The sequence below is a fragment of the Meriones unguiculatus genome, chromosome 3 (assembly GCF_030254825.1).
Source record: "Meriones unguiculatus strain TT.TT164.6M chromosome 3, Bangor_MerUng_6.1, whole genome shotgun sequence".
In the NCBI taxonomy this organism is placed as follows: Eukaryota; Metazoa; Chordata; class Mammalia; order Rodentia; family Muridae; genus Meriones; species Meriones unguiculatus.
The window spans coordinates 176,147,161-176,165,278 of NC_083351.1; the positions used below are offsets into that span (position 1 = coordinate 176,147,161).

The 18,118-nt window shown below is 44.9% G+C and overlaps 1 protein-coding gene across 1 annotated transcript; it reads left to right on the top strand.

The window, feature by feature from the left end:
• The first annotated feature begins 342 nt into the window (after positions 1–342).
• Positions 343–7,516, top strand: LOC132652830 (guanylate-binding protein 4-like). The gene is made up of 5 exons (XM_060378761.1): positions 343–457; positions 2,286–2,395; positions 2,573–2,763; positions 4,833–4,891; positions 6,951–7,516. Exons 2-5 carry the CDS (start codon positions 2,358–2,360, stop codon positions 7,062–7,064), a joined length of 402 nt encoding a protein of 133 aa, XP_060234744.1. The 5' UTR covers positions 343–457; positions 2,286–2,357; the 3' UTR covers positions 7,065–7,516.
• Positions 7,517–18,118: the final 10,602 nt, after the last annotated feature.

Sequence of the window (18,118 nt, forward strand, 5' to 3'; positions counted from 1 at the left end):
ACCCTGGAATTTCCCTCGAGAGAAGCAACAGTCCTGGATTGTGTAACTTTCTTCAGATTGGTGTCTGGGGTTTACTGGGCTGTTTCTGTGCCAGGACGCTGGAGGTGTCTGGAGAGGGTTCAGGGAAAGACAATATAAATGCTTTCCTCAGTGGAGTTAGTTCTGCAGTCCCTGGGATGTGCAGAGTAACCTGCAGGCTCTTCTGACAGCCAGCATCCTCTGCCCTTGACCTCCAGTCCTGGCTAAGTTAACAAGGCCTTACTTACATTGCTCTACTTTCAATTTTGTTTTTGCTGTGGCATGTGTCTTCTTGAAATGTGTGTTGGTGGGTGTGTGGCTGGTATGGTGTGTGAGGTCAGCTCACATAAAAGAGGAGAGAAGGAAGCCTGAGGGAGGAGAGCAGAGGCCAGCCTCAGGCAGCTGCAGCTTATATTGGGACCTGTGGTGTTGGGACCAGGTATATTTCCTTTTCTCCTTTTCTTTCTATGAGAAGCAGCTTAGTCTGGACCCGGGCTTGGTTTCCAGTTCAGAGTGACTGCAGGAGGGCAGGAGAGGAGGTTGTGTGCTTTCTGGGTCTGCAGGGGTCTTTGGCTTTAGGTCTATGAACTAAAGATACTTTCTTTTGCTATGTGGCAGCTACAAAGTGGCAGCCTGGCCCACTCCCCACTCCCCTGCTCTGGTGAAGTGCTGGGGAAAGAGCCCTGGGATAGAGCCTGACCCACTGAGACCTACAGCAGCAGCTCCCTGTGCCATACTCATCCACACATTTATATCACAGGGTTGACTGACTGATTGATTGATTTTTTTGTAATCTATATCAGAGTCCATTTCACACATATACTAAGTTTTCTTTGTCCTTTCATCTACTTGATGTTGAGCCCTGCCTCTGCTGTTGAACACTGCCGTCCCTTCCACCGTCTGCGGTCTGTGCGCCTTTGCACACGCACACTGGTGGGATTGCTGTATCCAGTTTCACATCTCAGCATCAAACTATCTGTTTTCTCTGGCTTTTGTGTGCAGTGTGCATAGGATCTAATTTTGCTTTTTGCACATAGATGCCCTATTTCCCCAGCACTATTTCTTGAAGACATTGTCTTCCTGCTTTGTGTGTTCTTCACAACCTTGGCAAAGATCAGAGACAGTTCATTCATAGGTTTCTTTTTGGGCTTCTTATTCCATCCAATTCACACAAATTCTTGTTTTTGTTATTACCATACTTTAAGAATCCTCATTAACACCTTAATTGTACCAATTAAAGGGACTCACCATGAGATTCCAGGACAGACTGCATCCACTGTCACCTCAGTATTCTCCTTCTTATATTCTCTGTTCACAGCACTTTGGAAAGGCTTTTGCATAAACCATACTGTTCTGATGATGATAACCTGATAATTTGTTCTAAATCAGGATCTATGATGCTTTCTTGATGAAGTTTAATTTTTTTAAGATGGTATTCTGTGATTTCATGTGAATTTTAGTATTTTTTGTTATAAAGACCGTCATTGGCGTATTTGTAAATGTTTAGAAGATTTGTTGAGCAGCAATCATATTTTCAAAATGGAAGTTCCATTACGACTTCGTGTCTTCTTCCCTCTCAGTACTGGGACTTGGTCTAGTTTGAGACGGTGCAGGTCTTGTGCTTGCTCTGATGATCCCTGTGAGATCTGTGTGTATTTAAGAGTACCTGCTGCCATTTGTTTTACTGCTGTTGGCCATTCTGACATAGGATGAAATTGCAAAGCAGTTTTAATTTGCGTTCCCCTGGCAGCTCACCTTTTTGATGTGTTTCTCAGCCACTGGTGTTTCATCATAGGAGAGCTCTGCTTATTTCTACACCCAACTTTTAAATTGGCCTATTTATTTTCTTGGTGTTCAGTTTGTATTCTGTGTTTAGTTCTTTATATATTCTGGATTCTAACCATCTACCATATGTACAATTGTTAAAGACTTTCCTATTCATGAGGCACCATTCATTGATCTTAGAGTCCTTGCGATCTGTGTCCTGTTCACAAAGTCTTTTCTGTGCAAATAAGGCCACACTTATTGCCCCTCTCTTGTGTGAGATTCAGGCTATCTGGTCTTACATTGGGGTCCTTGCTCCCCTTGGAGCTGTGCTCTGCACAGGGTGGTACAGGTTTGGGGAAGTGTCTCGGGCTGACCTTGAATCCTCTCTCTAAGAAGAAGAGGACCTGTGCACCTCCTGTTTTGGAAGGACAAGGCCAGCGGGGCAGCCCCCATCACTGCTGAGGTGTGCTCTCCTCAGCCTTCGGCCCTGTGTCTTCCAGGGTGACCCTAAGAACGACTCGTGGATCTTCGCCTTGGCCTTGCTTCTCAGCAGCACCTTCATCTACAACAGCATGGGCACCATCAACCACCAGGCCCTGGAGCAGCTGCGGTATCCTTCCTGAGCCGCCTTTGAGTGCTCCGGAGTGACTGCGGGCCACTGCCCTGCCTGTCACTGTTGGCTTTCTGGGGCCAGGGAGACCCGGGGCAGAAAAGGGTGGTGATTGTGGTTTATTGTGAATGAGAACCAACATGAGCATGGATTCCCCTTTCCTTAGCCACGTGCCAGTTACGTCACAGAACTCACTCAGCTGATCAGGGTAAAGTCCTCCCCAAATTGTGAGGGAATAAAGAATTCCACGGAGTTTGTGAGTTTCTTCCCAGACTTCATCTGGGCTCTTCAGGATTTTATGCTGAAGTTAAATGGAAAAGACATCACACAGGATGAGTACCTGGAGAACGCCCTGGAGCTTATACCAGGTATGGAAGGCTGGGAAGGCTGCGGAGGGGTGACCTTCTGAGTGCTCCCTTCCTCTGGGGAGTCCTTTCATATTTGCAATGGGGAGGAGGTCTGCAGATGTGCTCATAGGTCATTGTCTGATCATGTCTGGGGCGTGTTCTTGTATTTGCAGTGGGGTGGGGATCTGCTCATAGCTCATTGGCTGATCATGTCTGGGGGGGTCATTTTGTATTTGCAATGGGGTGGGGGTCTGCAGACATGCTCATGGGTCATTGGCTGATCATGTCTGGAGTGTTTAATTTCTTTTGAGAAAAGCAGGGCCACTTCAGTATCTGGAGGCAATCCATCTAAACTTCCTGAATTCTGGACATTTGTGTTGTCTGTGTCTGCCTTCCTTTAAGAAATAGTTGGCTACATAATTCTTATTCATGAATTTACTGGATGTAACTCATCTCAAAATATATTTCATGATATTACTCAGCAATGAAAAATAAGGAAATCATGAAATTTGCAGGTAAATGGTGGGATCTGGAAAGGATCATCCTGAGTGAGTTGTCCCAGAAGCAAAAAGACACACATGGTATATACTCACTCATATAGACATACAACATAGGACAAACCCACTAAAACCTGTGCATCTAAAGAAACTAAGCAAGAGAGAGGACCCTAACTAAAATGTCCAATCCCCATCTGGAAAGGCAAAGAGGATGGACATCAGAAGAAGAAGAAAACAGGAAACAACCTAGGAACCTACCACAGAGGGCCTCTGAAAGCCTCTGCCCTACAGACTATCAAAGCAGATGCTGAGCCTGATGGGCAACTGTTGGGCAGAATGAATGGAATTTTATGTAAGAACTGGGAAATAGTAAGAGCTGGAGAGGACAGGGTCTCCACAAGGAGAGCAACAGAACAAGAAAATTTGAACACAGGGAACTTCCCAGAGACTCATACTCCAACCAAGGACTATTCATAGAGATAACCCAGAACCCGTGCACAGATGTAGCCCAGGGCAGTTCAGAGTCCAATTGGATTACATAGTAATGTGAAGAGGGACTGCTTCTGACATGTACTGACTGGCCTGCTCTTTAGTCACCTCCTCCTGAAGGGGAGCAGCCTTACCAGGCCATAGTAGAGGACAATGAAGCCACTTTTGATGTGAACTGATAGACTAAGATCAGAAAGGAGAGAAGAACCTCCCCTATCAGTGGACTTGGGGAGTGGCATGCATGCAGAGGGAGGAGGGAGGGTGGGATTGGGAGGGGAGGAGGGAGGGGCTTATGGGGGGATGCAGAATGAATAAAGTGTAATTGATGAAAAATTTTTTAAAAAAGGGAAAAACATAATTTAAGAACCTTAAATGACTTTCAAAAGTGGAGGAAAACATGGAGTTAGTCAATTTACATGGAGCACGTCTCGCCCCTGGGGGCAATGGTCTCCTGAACCTACTCAGACCTCAGACACCACCACTGCTAGTTCTAGAACTGATGCAGGTTGTTCCAACGAGGGGGTTAAGGCTTCTCATAATATTTCCTATAAGCCCACACCTGTTTGTTTATATCCCCCATTTTTATTCATTATTAGCCAGATAGAGCCAAGTAATTGTGGTAATGATACTTGCTTTTTTGCCCAATGCTGGAATGCTAGTAAATTTACTAGCTGGTTACTCGCATGCCTCGCTGGGTGCCTGTGCCCGTTGATGCCCCTCATGCTATGACTCTCTTCAGACAGAAAAGGGATCTTGGAATTACAGCTGCCATTGTTACTGCCATCTCATTGGCGGCTGTTGGAGCTAACACCGTGGCATTAGCTATGAGTCATACTGTGCAGACTGCTCAGACCCTGAATAACCTTTTAGCCAATGTAGCTCATGCCTTAGATGTACAAAAAGGAATTAATGCTCAACTAAAAGGAGGCTTGATGGTGTTCAATCAGAGGATTGACCTCGTGCAGGAGCAAATTGATACCCTATGGCAAATCGCTCAACTTGGCTGTCAATGAAAGTATGCTGGACTTTGAGTCACTAGCATACAACATAAGAATTTTCCCTGTGCTGCAAATCTTTCTAAACAATTGTCTAACTATATTTTAGGTAATTGGACTGGAGAATTCGATACTACGATGGAGCAGCTGAGAGTGGCCATTTTCACGGTAAATTCTACCAGAGTGGATGCAGGACTAGCCACAGGATTATCATCATGGATTGCTGCAGCCATGAATCATCTGAAGGAATGGGCGGGCATGGGAGCGTTAGCAGGCTTTCTGGTGTTGGTCTCCTTGGTTTGCCTGTGGTATTTATGCAAGATTAGAGTCTCACAACAGCGTAATGCAGCCATGACCATTCAGGCCTTTACAGCCATTGAAGCAGGACAGTCTCCCCAAGCATGGTTGGCTACCATAAAAAGCTAAAATGTTACGCTCAGGATGCGAGGCTAAGCACTGCACTCAGGGTCAGCCGCTTTGGACCCAGAGAAGAGCATGTCTGATTGCATGCGGGTTGATGCCCCAGGTCCCGCCTCTGAGAAAAAGGTATCGGTCTGATGCTCTTTGGGTGGATGACACCTAAATGAACATCGGTACAAAGTCCCAATTTATTTCTAATATCAGAGATCAGACCTCTACTCTTGCCTGATGCATCTAAAACAAAAAGGGGGAACTGTAGAGAGCTGCATAATGCCGCCCTTTAAAGATGGAGCTGGTTTCCGCCTTCCACCTTCCCGATGGTGAGTGCTCTCTGTCATGAACAACTCCACATTTGGCTAAGGCTGAGGATCTGGCTTGCTTCCATGTATGTGGACCTATCTGCATTGCCCACGTGGCATGCTGGGGTTGGCTACCCAGAGGCTATTTAAGCTGTGGGTTGGCTTTCCCCAGGGTCAGATGATTGTTCAAGGTTCCTGAATAAACTGCATTGAAAAAAATATATATATATTTCATGGAGTCAATACTTTTCTTAAGAAATGATGTAGAGTTTTAATGCTGGATTCGTTGTGTTGTCTGTAAAACCAGCTGTGACAGATGTGTTTCAGTGTATGCTTTCTCAGTAGTTCTAATCCATCCCAACAGCCTCTTTGACAGTCACAGCTGCCGGTTGTCACTCGTGCTGCAGTGTCTGTTATATTAGTGGTCAGTTCACTATTTTCATGACCGCTGTTAGCCTGAATTGAAGCTGCTGCAGCCTTGTGAGGAATGCCAGTTCTGACTGGCTCATTGCTTTCATTCTTCTGTCTTTGTGTTCTCTAAGCACTGGACATGTAGCAGGTGGAAAAGCCGCCTGTGAAAACAACGCCGTCATTCATCTCAAAGAGATTCTCAAGCAGTCCCAGTCTTAAAAATAGGTATGATCTTCCAGTATTGTTTGATTTAAAAGCAGGTGTAGCCCTAGCTGGCCTGGTAATGGATTTGTAGACCAGATTAGGCTGGGTTGGAGCTCACAGAATTTCTCTCGACTCTTCCTCCTATGTATTGGGATTAAAGGTGTGTGCCTAGCTTTCCTTCTTTCCTTTCCTTTCCTTTCCTTTCCTTTCCTTTCCTTTCCTTTCCTTTCCTTTCCTTTCCTTTCCTTTCCTTTCCTTTCCTTTCCTTTTTCCTTTCCTTTCCTTTCCTTTCCTTTTTCCTTTCCTTTCCTTTTTCCTTTCCTTTCCTTTTTCCTTTCCTTTCCTTTCCTTTCCTTTCCTTTCCTTTCCTTTCCTTTCCTTTCCTTTCCTTTTTCCTTTCCTTTCCTTTCCTTTCCTTTCCTTTCCTTTTTCCTTTTCTTTCCTTTCCTTTTTCCTTTCCTTTCCTTTCCTTTCCTTTCCTTTCCTTTCCTTTCCTTTCCTTTCCTTTCCTTTCCTTTCCTTTCCTTTCCTTTCCTTTCCTTTCCTTTCCTTCTTCTTCTTCTTCTTTCTTTCTTTCTTTCTTTCTTTCTTTCTTTCTTTCTTTCCATCTTCGTTTCCAGGAGGGGTCAGATTCCTACCATGGCTTATGGTAAACCCATGCCCAGATCAGCAGCTTTGTGTCCTTTGTGTCCTTTTGTGGTTGCTCTCTCTGAAACCAACAGGAAGTCCTGGCATTTTTTTAGCCAGATAGGCAGGGTCTCCTCCTCTGGAAACACACTCTTCATGGTCTAGACCTGTGTGGAGTCAGGTTTCCTGTGCCACTTTCAGATCTGAATTGCTCTCTGGGATGTAGACATAATTACTTTGCTCACCACTTTCTGTCTTCCATAAAGCTTCCTGGGACAGAAGAGCGGGCCCAGAAGGAGGCGGCTGAGAAGAAACAGGAGCTGCTAAGGCAGAAGAATAAATACTGGAAGATCAAGAGAAAAGTCATAAGGAAAACCTAGAGCAATTGAGAACGAAGTTGGTGCAGGAGAGAGAGCAGCTCATCAAAGATCAGAAAATGATGCTGGAGAAGCAGCTGCAGGTGGGAGTCCTCTTGCCCCTGGCAGTCCTCCTACCCAGGCACAGGAGGAAGCTGGCAGCTAGGTCATGGGAGGAGGCACCACCTCAGTATGTCATGGCTAAGGTGTCCCCCTTTCTAGTTCTTTCTGGGTCTTGTCTTTTTCGTGTGGTCTTTGAATTTCGCTCTTTATTTAGACTCTGGAGACACCAGGCTTTCTGCTGCCCCTTTAGGGTTTTAATGACTGTAATGGTTTGACTTACTGATTGGGGGTATTTGAAGATGATCATCGAGGGCTTGCTACACACACTCCCCCACCAGACAGTTTCATGATGCCAGCAACTGGTCCGGGCTATCAAGATCAGCTCATCAGGCACCGAGTCCTACCAACCTGGAGGCTCTGTGCTGACACAGACCTGACAGGAATGTGCAGACTGAAGGCACAGGGAGTCGACCGCTTCTGCAGGTCTGCAGCTGTCTCCAGGGTGTCGGCCTGCTGGAAGCAGCACGTGTCGTTGGAGTGCGTCCCTCATGGTCCATCTGCAAGTGACATGGTAGCAGATTTCTTACCCAGTCGATAAGTGGCCACTGCCTGCATGACCTGGTTGCCACGCTTTCTCAGTGGGTTGAGCTCTGTGCTGTCAGAGCAGCGGCATTTCTATGGGCGTGAGTGTGAGAATGTCTTCACCTCTGCTGGCTCCACAGCCAGGACAGACATTGGGCCAATATCAGCAAAGGTTCAGCCATGCTCCCTCACACGTGTAGGTCTAACTCAGCGGGTGTTCTGCAGGGTAAGGGAAGTTCCAGGGGTACACCGAGGACAGCTCGCCAACCTTTTGAAGCTACAACCCCTTCAATGTTGGGATTTTACAGTACTTCTCTCTTGTGTTTTCTGTTTTAGGAGCAAAAGGCTTTGCTTGAGCAACGATTTGAGAAGAAAGCTCAGGAAATGAATAAACAAATAGAACTATTGAAATGTGGCATCGAGGAAAAGAAAAGAAGCTTTGGTTCCACTTTAGGAAATATCACAATAGAGCTGCTTCGTTATTTTTACCCCGTTTTACCATTTTAAAGAAGGTGTGAAAGGCTTTATTTCATGATTTAAATAGGATTTACTCTTCTTTTGAGGAAATGATAGACTGAGTATATACTTTGTCTTATTTGAAGCTGCTGGTTTTCGTTTCCAGTCGGCAACATTTGGACATCAAACGTGCTTATTCGAGGAGCCTGTGCTTCACCCACGTTAGCCAGAACATGTGTGTGCTTGTTTGCACAGGCAATGTCTGCTTTTAGGGAACACATCTTGAAAACCATTTCTATGGGAGTTATGAGATTAGTCACCGCAAGGGCTTACTGTCGGGCAGTTTGACCAGACACAGACTCACCTAGGAGGCAAGCTTATCTGCACACGAGGAGCATCTAAGCCAGGGCAGGTCGTGGCAGATTTTCTCAGGTTAATATTGTAGGAGAGCCGTCACGTGTGGCAGCACCATCCTGTGGACTGGGGACCACAGGAAGGGGAAGGCAAGCTGGCAGGGGCGGTCACCACTGGAGGCTCCCTGACTTCGGACGCCATGCTGCCAGCCAGATTCCCCTGCTCTCAGCACGCCCTCCCCACCATGGACAGCACCATCTCGAGGTGTCCTACCATAAACAACACCATCTGTAGGATGCTCTCCCCACTGTGGACAGCACCATCTGGAAGCATGAACCAGGACAAACCCTGTCTTACGTTGCTTTTGTCCGGGTATGTTATCACAGCAAGAGGAAATGTCATCAATGTCATTGTAATAGTGCTAATTCTGGAAGCTGTTCAGAAATTACTAAATAAGATTGTTGACAAATTTTAATATGTTTTAATCCTGGAGCATTATATAGTCAAGAAACAGATGTCAGCCAAGCTATCTGTATACTCACATAAACTGAGCTTAATGGTTTCTCATAAAATAAGGTCAAAACACCATACCACTCTGATTATTACTGAAAATGCTGCTGTCATGTGCAAACAGACGAGAGCACAAATGAAGTCCCTTGTGTGAGGCAGTCTGGTGATGGAATTTTGCCTCTTGGCCTTGGCAGTTTCTCCAGCAGGGTGCTCTGTTCCTGAGACCTAGATAACAAACTTTGTGCAACCTTGAGTGAATCCTTGGATGTTTTGCTAAAGTGAAAGCAAATGGGCTGTTGCCATGAGAAAGTGGCTCGTGGCTTTTTGCTCTAAAAAGCTGTCTGAGTGCCTAATAAATGAGTCCTGATCAGAAACCTGTCTTGACTCCATTCTTCTGCCCCTATTATTCCCATTCCCTCTTTCAGGTAGACCCTTTTGGCTTGCCCAGGGGATGGGTCACCTAGGGAAGATTAATGAAAAGCCTCATCCTTCAGCTTCCTCTAGGGAGGACAAAGCTGGGATTAAATGTTGAAGGGACACATGCATTTTACTATTTACTCATTTTTATAGTTTTATGAATAATGCTGGAAAAAAAATTTACCCATTTAAAAGTAGTGACAATAAGTTAAAGTTCATGACGGCATAATGACATTTCTACTTCTAGAAATGGCAAAAGCTACTAGAAAGCAGCTAAGACAGACTTGAGCAGCAGGAAGCATAACCTTTGCATCCTAATGCTGCTTTTTTTGTGGCCTTGGCTTTTTAAAAAGTAATTTAAATAATGCATTTTATGTAGCCCAATATATCAAAATATTATTTTCACAGGCAGTCAGGATAATTGGTGCAAGACAGCTTTACATTATATTTATTTATTTGAAAAGTAACAGGGCAACTGTATTTAAAGTGCAATGATAGTACAGAGCATAAAAGAACACATGGGCAGGGGAGGAGGACAGCTCAGAGATGGCCCAATGGTCAGGGACGCCCACTGCTCTTCCAGAGCTTAATTCAAAACATCTCACGGGGAGGCTCACAACCATCTGTAACTCCAGGATCTGACTTCTTTTCTGATTCCTGTCATATATCATATATCCCACATACACAGACTTAGAATTAAATTTTTAAAGGAATGTACTGTCAAGATGGGCAATGATGCATATAAGTGAAGATGCCCAAGGACCCTTATTAGAACATATATGAATACAATTTATTTGGATTAGATTCACATCCAGCTCCTCCAAGACTCCCTCAGATTCCCTTCCCAATTTCATGTGTTTTTCTCCTCCTCCTTCTCTGTTGCCTCTGTTTCCTTCTAATTCTCTGAATCCAGATAGTGCTGGATGGTGTCCATGGGTATAGGACATCATCTACCAAGGCATGGAGAGCTGATTATGGGCCACATCCCTGTGGAAAATACATTCACGCTCCCGGGAGCAGCTGTCAACTACCAATAGTTCCTCAGCTAGGGTTGGGGTCCCATGAGCTCATTGCCTCTCCATGCTTGAGTGTTGACTGTCTGATAGTGTGTGTATCCTGCAACCATAGCTACTGTCATAGCCCATCACATCCAGAGGATAGTATTTTGTAATAGAATAGTTTTGTTTTAAAAAATACTTGTATTTCTTTATTCAAAATTAAGGTGTGGACACTCCCATGATTTCTGAAATCTTAGAGAAACTTACTGTCTCCCTTTTAATGTCATGTAAGATGTCATGTTAGGAAAATGAGTTGGCCAGGCATGGTGGTGCATGCCTGTAATCCTAGCACTCCGAAGGCAGAGGAAGGCAGATCTTTGTGAATTTGAGGCCAGCCTGATCTACAGAGTGTGTCCCAGGATATCCAGAGCTAAAACAGAGAAACCCTGTCCTGAAAACAACAACAACAACAAAAGTATTCTGTGGAGGAAAGATTTGACGTCGGGCTATGACATCATATCTATATCATGTAGAGTTTCTTAACATAAACAGGCTGTTTCTAGAAATATGTAAAGTTTAGATGCCATTTCTTTGTTTTTGAAATCAGTGAGGGGAACCAGTACTCTTTATTTTATTTTTAAATGTTTTTTGTTCATGTGAGACAGGGTTTCTCTGTGTAGCTTTGACTGTCCTGGACTCACTCTGTAGACAACACTGGCCTCAAACTCACATAGATCGACCTGCCTCTGCCTTCCAGAGTGTGGCATTACAGACAAGGCACAGAATTCTTTATTTGTTTCTTTTATCCTTCCTTCCAAATTGCAGACACTGTTAACTTTTCAGTCACTTAGTATAAATGTTTTCCAGCTTGAAAACCAACTCCTCAGTCCATTCCAGACTGCCTGAAATGGCCCTGCCAGTCAGCAGATTCAGATCGAAACTGAAAGCAGATAGGAGCTACTTACAATAGAGACAATATCTAGGAACTCAGCTGCCTTTCCATTCTTGAAAAACATAAAAATAAAAAAGCCCAATTTAAAGACTCTATACCCAAAGTTGATGGTGGAAAAATTTCTTACAAATAAACCAACATACCTAATGTACTTTGGAAACATCAGACTACAGTCCTATCTGTCTGGAGGCATCTGAATTTCATGGACCTGAAACATTTCATAGCAAGTGGAGTGGCTGTCTGGTTTGGAACTTCACCAAGACCCTAGAACTGTCAACTGAATAGTTGAATGACAACTGCATATGCCTGGATGAAGATAACCTCTCTGCCATCTTCAGCCATAGGGTTTCAGCATAGAATTTCTGTGCGCTACTTGGAGGTCTGCTGGTTTTGGTGTTCACATCTCCCTTTAAGTGTTTTCTTCTTGTCTGGATACTGACTTTGTTTTTCCAACAATATCTGGAGGTTCATGCCGAGAACGTGTGCATCTGTCGGCAAGCCTGTGCTAGGCTGAGCATTGTTCTCCTGTTCCTGGGTGCTTCTTGCCTAGCTTTGGAATTTAGAGAAACCCTTGGGTACGTTTTGGGTTTCATAGGCAAGTTCTCTGTGCACAAGAGAGCTGGGAGAAGGGAGTTCCCAGGATTGTTTAGTATTTATCAGAAACAATCCCAGCTAGATAAGGGGACAACGAATTAGCATACTTGCCAAGTCCTCCTCAAAGCAACTTGCCTTCCCTTTTTAAAATACCGTGGTACAGTTCATTATTGCTGCAAAGTTAAATCCAGATGAGTTAAAGAATATGCATGAGGTAGAAGAGGTAATATGCCAACACCAATAGTCCAGGTCCAGATAGAGCCACTGTAGAATTCTAGCAGGTCTTCACAGAAGAATTTTGAGTAAGTTTTCTCAAGAGACCCCTTAAAATAGAAAGGGAAGGAATAGTTTCAGATTCATCTTATAGAGCTAGTGTTACCCTGATACCAAGAACAGACAAAGAAACAAGACTATAAAGATTGGTTATCAAAGACACAAACATTTTCAGTAAAATACTTGCAAACTAATTTCAAGAACCCATGAAAACAGTTGTTCATTGTGATTGAATTGTGACTGAATCTCTTCATTCTAGAAAGTCAGAGATGGCTCATTATATACAAATCAATAAATATAGTACATTACATAAATAAACTCAAGGACAAAATTACATGATCATTTCCATAGATGTAGGAAAGGACCTTGACAAAACCCAACACCCTTTCATGAAAACAACCCTGAGGAGACTGTGAATGGAGGAAATGTCTCTCAGCATGATCCAGGCTGGATGACCTGCAGCCAAGAGCATGACACCTGGAGAAGCTCAAGGCATTTCTGCTAAGATGGGGATAAGGCCAGGCAGTCTGCACTCTCTAGTCCTACTCAGTACAGTGCTTGAAGTCTTAGCTAAAGCAGTGAGACAAGAGAAAGGAAGAGACACAGACAGAAAGGGGAGAAGTAGAATCTCCTTGTTTGCAGAGAGCATGAGTCCACACATAACAGACCTGAACACTCACCAGAAATTCTCAGCGGTAATAAACCCTTATAGTACAGTGTTAGGATACAGAATTAACACACAAAAATCACTAGCTTTCCTATAGCCCACAAGTGCACTGAGAAAAAAAATCAAGGGAACAATTTTATTCCCAGGAGTCTCAAAAGTAACAAAATATTTTGGAATAAACCTAACCAAGGAAATAAATGATCTCCATGATAAAGACTCCAAAACACCAATGAAAGGAATTGAGGAAGATCCCAGAAGAAGGGAGACCACTCACACACCAAGACTGGAAAAAAATGCTATTGTGAAAAAGCTTTTTTACAAAAAAAAGGGGGGGGGGAGAAAAAAACAAAAAGAAACAATCCTACAAGTTCAATAAAATCTCTACTAAAACTCCCCAATTCTTCACAGAAATAGAAGGTGTCTTAAAATTATAAAAAAAAAAAAAAAACCTGGAAATCGCAAGCAAAACTGAACAACAATACTAATGCTAGAGATATCACCATGATTGATTCAAGCTATACAACAGAGCCATAGAATGAGTAAACAGTTCAGCGCTGGCACAGCTGGGGGTACGTAAGTCAATGGAATAGAATTAGGGAGTGAGACAGACTCACTTATGTGGTACTAGTATTGTTATCTCCCTGAGCAATTTCCATGTTGATTCCTGAGGCACCTGTACTGGCTCACACTTCCACCAACAGTGAGAAAGCTTCCACTTTCCCCCACATCCTCACCATCATTTGTTGTCATCGCTTTCTCAATGCTGCCCATTTTCACTGGAGTACAATGGACCCCAAAATAGCTTAAGTTACAAGTCCCCGATGGCTAAGGGTGTTGAGAAGTTTTTGAAGCCATTGTGCTCCCCGGTGTGTGTGCATGTGCGCATGTTCTGTTGAGAGTTCCACAGTCTGTTCTTTATCACTTGCTCTTGCTGTTCATGCCTTTCTGTGTGTATTGTAGCTCTTATTCCCCTGTCAGGTGGGTAGCTTCTAAGGAAGTTTCCTCCTCCACATAGGGACCCTGTGTTCTACTTGCACATCTGTGTTGGTTGCTGCCCTGGTCACGATAGAGAGGACGTGGAAACAGTCTAGATGTCCAGGGCTCGGGTGGCACTGGTGATGACTGTAGTGGAAATGTGGAACTGTAATAAATCCATGCCAGGAAGACACGGACCACCATGCTAATTTAGCCACGTAAGCGTTCAAAAGTCCTTGGATTTTGGCCATTGACCAAGAGTGGACTCAGGCCCCAAAGACTCTTGGTGCTGAAGGTCAGAGGTACAGCCTTGTTTAAAGGCAAAACCTACAACTTCATTGATGCTGGGTGAAGGGCAGACTAACCTGCGTCATTTGCTTTGGTTTGACAAGACACAGTGGTTATCTGCAAATGACAATTAATTTTGACTTCCACCTTCCTAGGTTAAGTAGTTTAAGATCATGTGTCAGTAGGATAATCCAGTCATGGGGAGACAAACTTTCTCTCTCAAATGTGGATCCTACCTTAAATTTTTAGATGTGTGTGTTTGGCTTGGATGCCTGTGGAAGCCAGGAAGCATGAAAAGGGCCATTGCTGGGGAGGGACAGTAAAATACAGACTATAGGAAAATAGAGAGGGACAGTGGCATTTAAGGGTTACATGGGGGAAGGGGAGGGAAAAGGAGAAGAGGGGGTAGAGGAAAGATCACCTGAAACTAAATCTGTAAGAAAAAAAAAAACCTGCTTGGAAATCTACAATTTTTTAAGCCAATTTAACAAAAATAATTTAAAAAGCAAGTTTGACAGGGTATTCCTTGTGTGACCAGAATTAATACTGCTCCCAGAGGCAGAGATTCTTAAACAAATATCCTGACAGAGACTTGGGCTACCTCCTTATGAGCTGTTGGTACAAGAGGCTCCAAGTGACAGAGAAGGGTAAGACAGGCCTCGTGGACCCACTGAGGTTTAGAGTCAGGAAAGGTTAGGATTAGGGGTAAAGACAATCTGCTAGAAAGTTCATCACATAGCTATCAGACTCCTTGGATTTGGGGGTGTAACTCAATGATGTATTTTGGAAATCCTTGAACCCCTAGTTAGGTGTCCAGCACTCTGACATAGAATTAAAAAAACAAAATAGAAGCATATGAAAGCAAGTGCGTGCAGTAAGAACATGGTAACCTTTAGGAAGGATGGAGCTGGAAGGACACTGTGGTCCTCTGCCTTTTCCTTTGTGTTGCTCCCCTTTCTCCTTCCCTTCTCTCCTCCATCCCTGTCCTTCTGCATCTTTCTTTTCTCTCTTCTCATTCCCCCTGCCCCACCCCAGGTAGAGCTCAGAACCATTCTCACTTTGTAGCCCAGGCTGGCCAGTAACCCCCTGTGTGGCTCAGGCTGTCCTTCACATTGGAAACCTTGGTCCTTAGGCTATAGTGAGTCCTGAGATTGTATGTGTGTACTGCACCAGCCTTTGAGGTACTCTAAATATTCTGTAAAGAACCAAATAAGCAACAAAACAAAACAAAACAATAAAAACACCTGGGCTTGAGGAATCCAAACACTGTAAACATACATCAATCTGTCTAGTTAGATCTACACATTTTGTGTGTGTGCAGTGGAGGCAGACACTGGTGTTAGTTACTCTCTCACTGAACCTGAGGAAGGAACAGAGTGTAGGACCAAAGGAAAAGAACACCCTGACCCTGACCTGACCCCAAGCCCAAGAAACAGTACCCCACCAATCCCGAGTTTGGCACAGAAACCCACCAGTGGCTGAGCATGAAAACCTATCAATCCCCAAGCTTAGCTCAGGGACTGAAATCCCAATAATGCTCACCCTGAAACCTCTACCCTGCCCCCGCCCCCAAGAAATCCTACAGAAACTGTGCTTTCTGCTCAGCTCCCTGCTGTCTCTCCCTTAAGCAGAGGCCGCCACTCTCCTGGGTTTTCCCTCTGGGTGAATCTCCTGTGTGAGGTCTGTTGTGCCCTGTGATCTTGTGATACCCGTTGGCTCTAGACTGCAGGATAAGGACACATCTCTGAGCAGGGCCAGGAGACCTGCTGGAGCAGAGCTTTGGTCCAGGAAGCCATCCCTTGCTGGACAGAGCTGGAGCACTTCTGTAGGAGAAGCCTTTGTCTTCAGAGAGGCAGAACTTGGGCACTTTCAACTAGAATGGCTGCTCCAGGACCCTCCTGAATCCCCCTTGGATTATTGAACTTTTGGGTGCTGGAGATCTGAACTTGGGTCCTCATGGTAAGATAGCCAGGCCACTGGCCCAGCTTGTACTGTCTTTGTAGGTATCTTGTACTCCAATAGACATTAACTTCAACAAAAACATGTAACATTTTTATTCTTTGAGAAATAAGAGAATTTCAGACATGATGGACTTTAATTATGTCCACTGTCAGGCGCCCTCCACTCCACCTTCTGATAAATTCTCCTCAGTTCCCCTCCCAACTGCAACTTCTCCCTCTTGGTGTTTCCCCTCCTTCTCTCCCTCCCTCCCTCCCTCCCCACCTCCCTGGACATTCCTCTCCTTCCCCTTCTTCTATAGCCCACTGGGTCTAGCCAGTGCTGCCCATCATGTATTCACGGGTGAAAACACCCCCTGCACAGTCAGCACACCAAGGACCACCCTGCTGAAGGAAACTGACCTTCCCTGCCTGGCATCCTCAGTTCTCTCCACCTCCTCAGCTAGGTGTGTGTGGTGGTTGGGGAGCAGGAGAGAGGACTGTGTGCCCCTACCTAGCCTACCCTAGAATGCTGACAGCTTTTTGAGTAGTGAAGCTCACTCTTCAGCCTTTAACTTCCAGGACTGTGATGCCTCCTGGGCTCTGTGCACCATCTGAGGCAGGTTAACAGGGGAGGCTGGATCACCCCACCTTCTTCTTGTTCTCTTAGAGGCAGAGCCCCTGGGACTCAGACCTGTCTCAGAGGCTCTGCAATAGGGATTACCATCATGAACAATGAATTAATTCTTAGCTGGTCTCTTCTGATATAAAAAGAAGCTTTCAGTAATTTGAATTAATAACCTAGGTGCTTAGCAACACACATCATCTGCCATGTTCATTCCTTTCTGTGTTAAGCAAACATTCACCACCTGTTTATCTTTCCCCATCTGGGGTGGGGGGAAACACCACCACAGAAACCGTTACTTTAGTTTATATCTCTTCCCAGATGCTGGCTTCTCCGGTCCAGCACTGATATGGCCCTGACCTAGGATGCAGTGCCTTCTGCCCAGCTCTCTGAAAGCTTATCAGTCTCCACCAGGTGCCCTCTGCCCCAGGGTGTGGCCCCTGCCTCTGCTCCTTCCACTTTTTACTTCCAGGTCTGGTGGACAGGGGGAGGGCTGCAGAGGCTTCAGGAATGGGCCAGGCAGAAGCCAGAGCCTCAGGTGCCTTTGGGAGGCCAGAGCAGCAACTCTAGTCCTAGTCCCCTGCATCTGACAGAGGTGAGTGTAGGGAGCAGGAGCTGGGGGTGGGGTGGGGGGACAGGAAATCTCAGGCAGCTTCATTTGCAAGTGTGAAATGCAAACTGACTGGTCAAGGCATGCAGGCCTTGGAGGGTCCCCTGTTCAGGGCTGTTTGAAGATGTACAACTTCTGATCTCCAAATGTGTGAATCAACACAGCCGATGTTGGACTGGTTAAAGTTTATCGAGCAGGAACTACCATGAGCACAGAAGAACTCTGTTAACAGTGGGACTTAAGGGAGCTGAACAACTTGTTATTTTTCTTTATCCCATGATATAAAACTTGCCCAGCAACCTCTAGTTCCATGTACAGATACACACCAACTTCTTACAATTGTTACTCAGATGGTGCTTCCAGAAAAGGTTTGAACAGACAGAAAAATTAAAGGGCAAAATAACCAGATTGTAAACCTTTTAGTGGATTGTGTGTCTGTAATGCCAGCTTCTTGTGTAATACTAGACCTGTAATCGCTGTGCACACTTCTGGGCATATTCAGAGGTGTGCAAGCATATTTCCATCACCTACTCTGCTTACTTAAACCCAGAGATGCTTTCCCACAGCTTCTCTTGGACTTTTCTGTGTGGGGGAGGGACAGAATGGCCCACTGGGTGTGGAAGGAGAGCTTAGGGTAACCTTTAAAGTCGGTTCTTTTCTTCCAATGTGGTGGGGCAGTCTCTCCCATAGTTTCTGCCATGCTGGGTACTAGCTGCCCCACCAGCTTCCTGCTGAGTCCTGTGTTAGTATTGCAAAGGCTTGCCTCAGTGTTCCCCT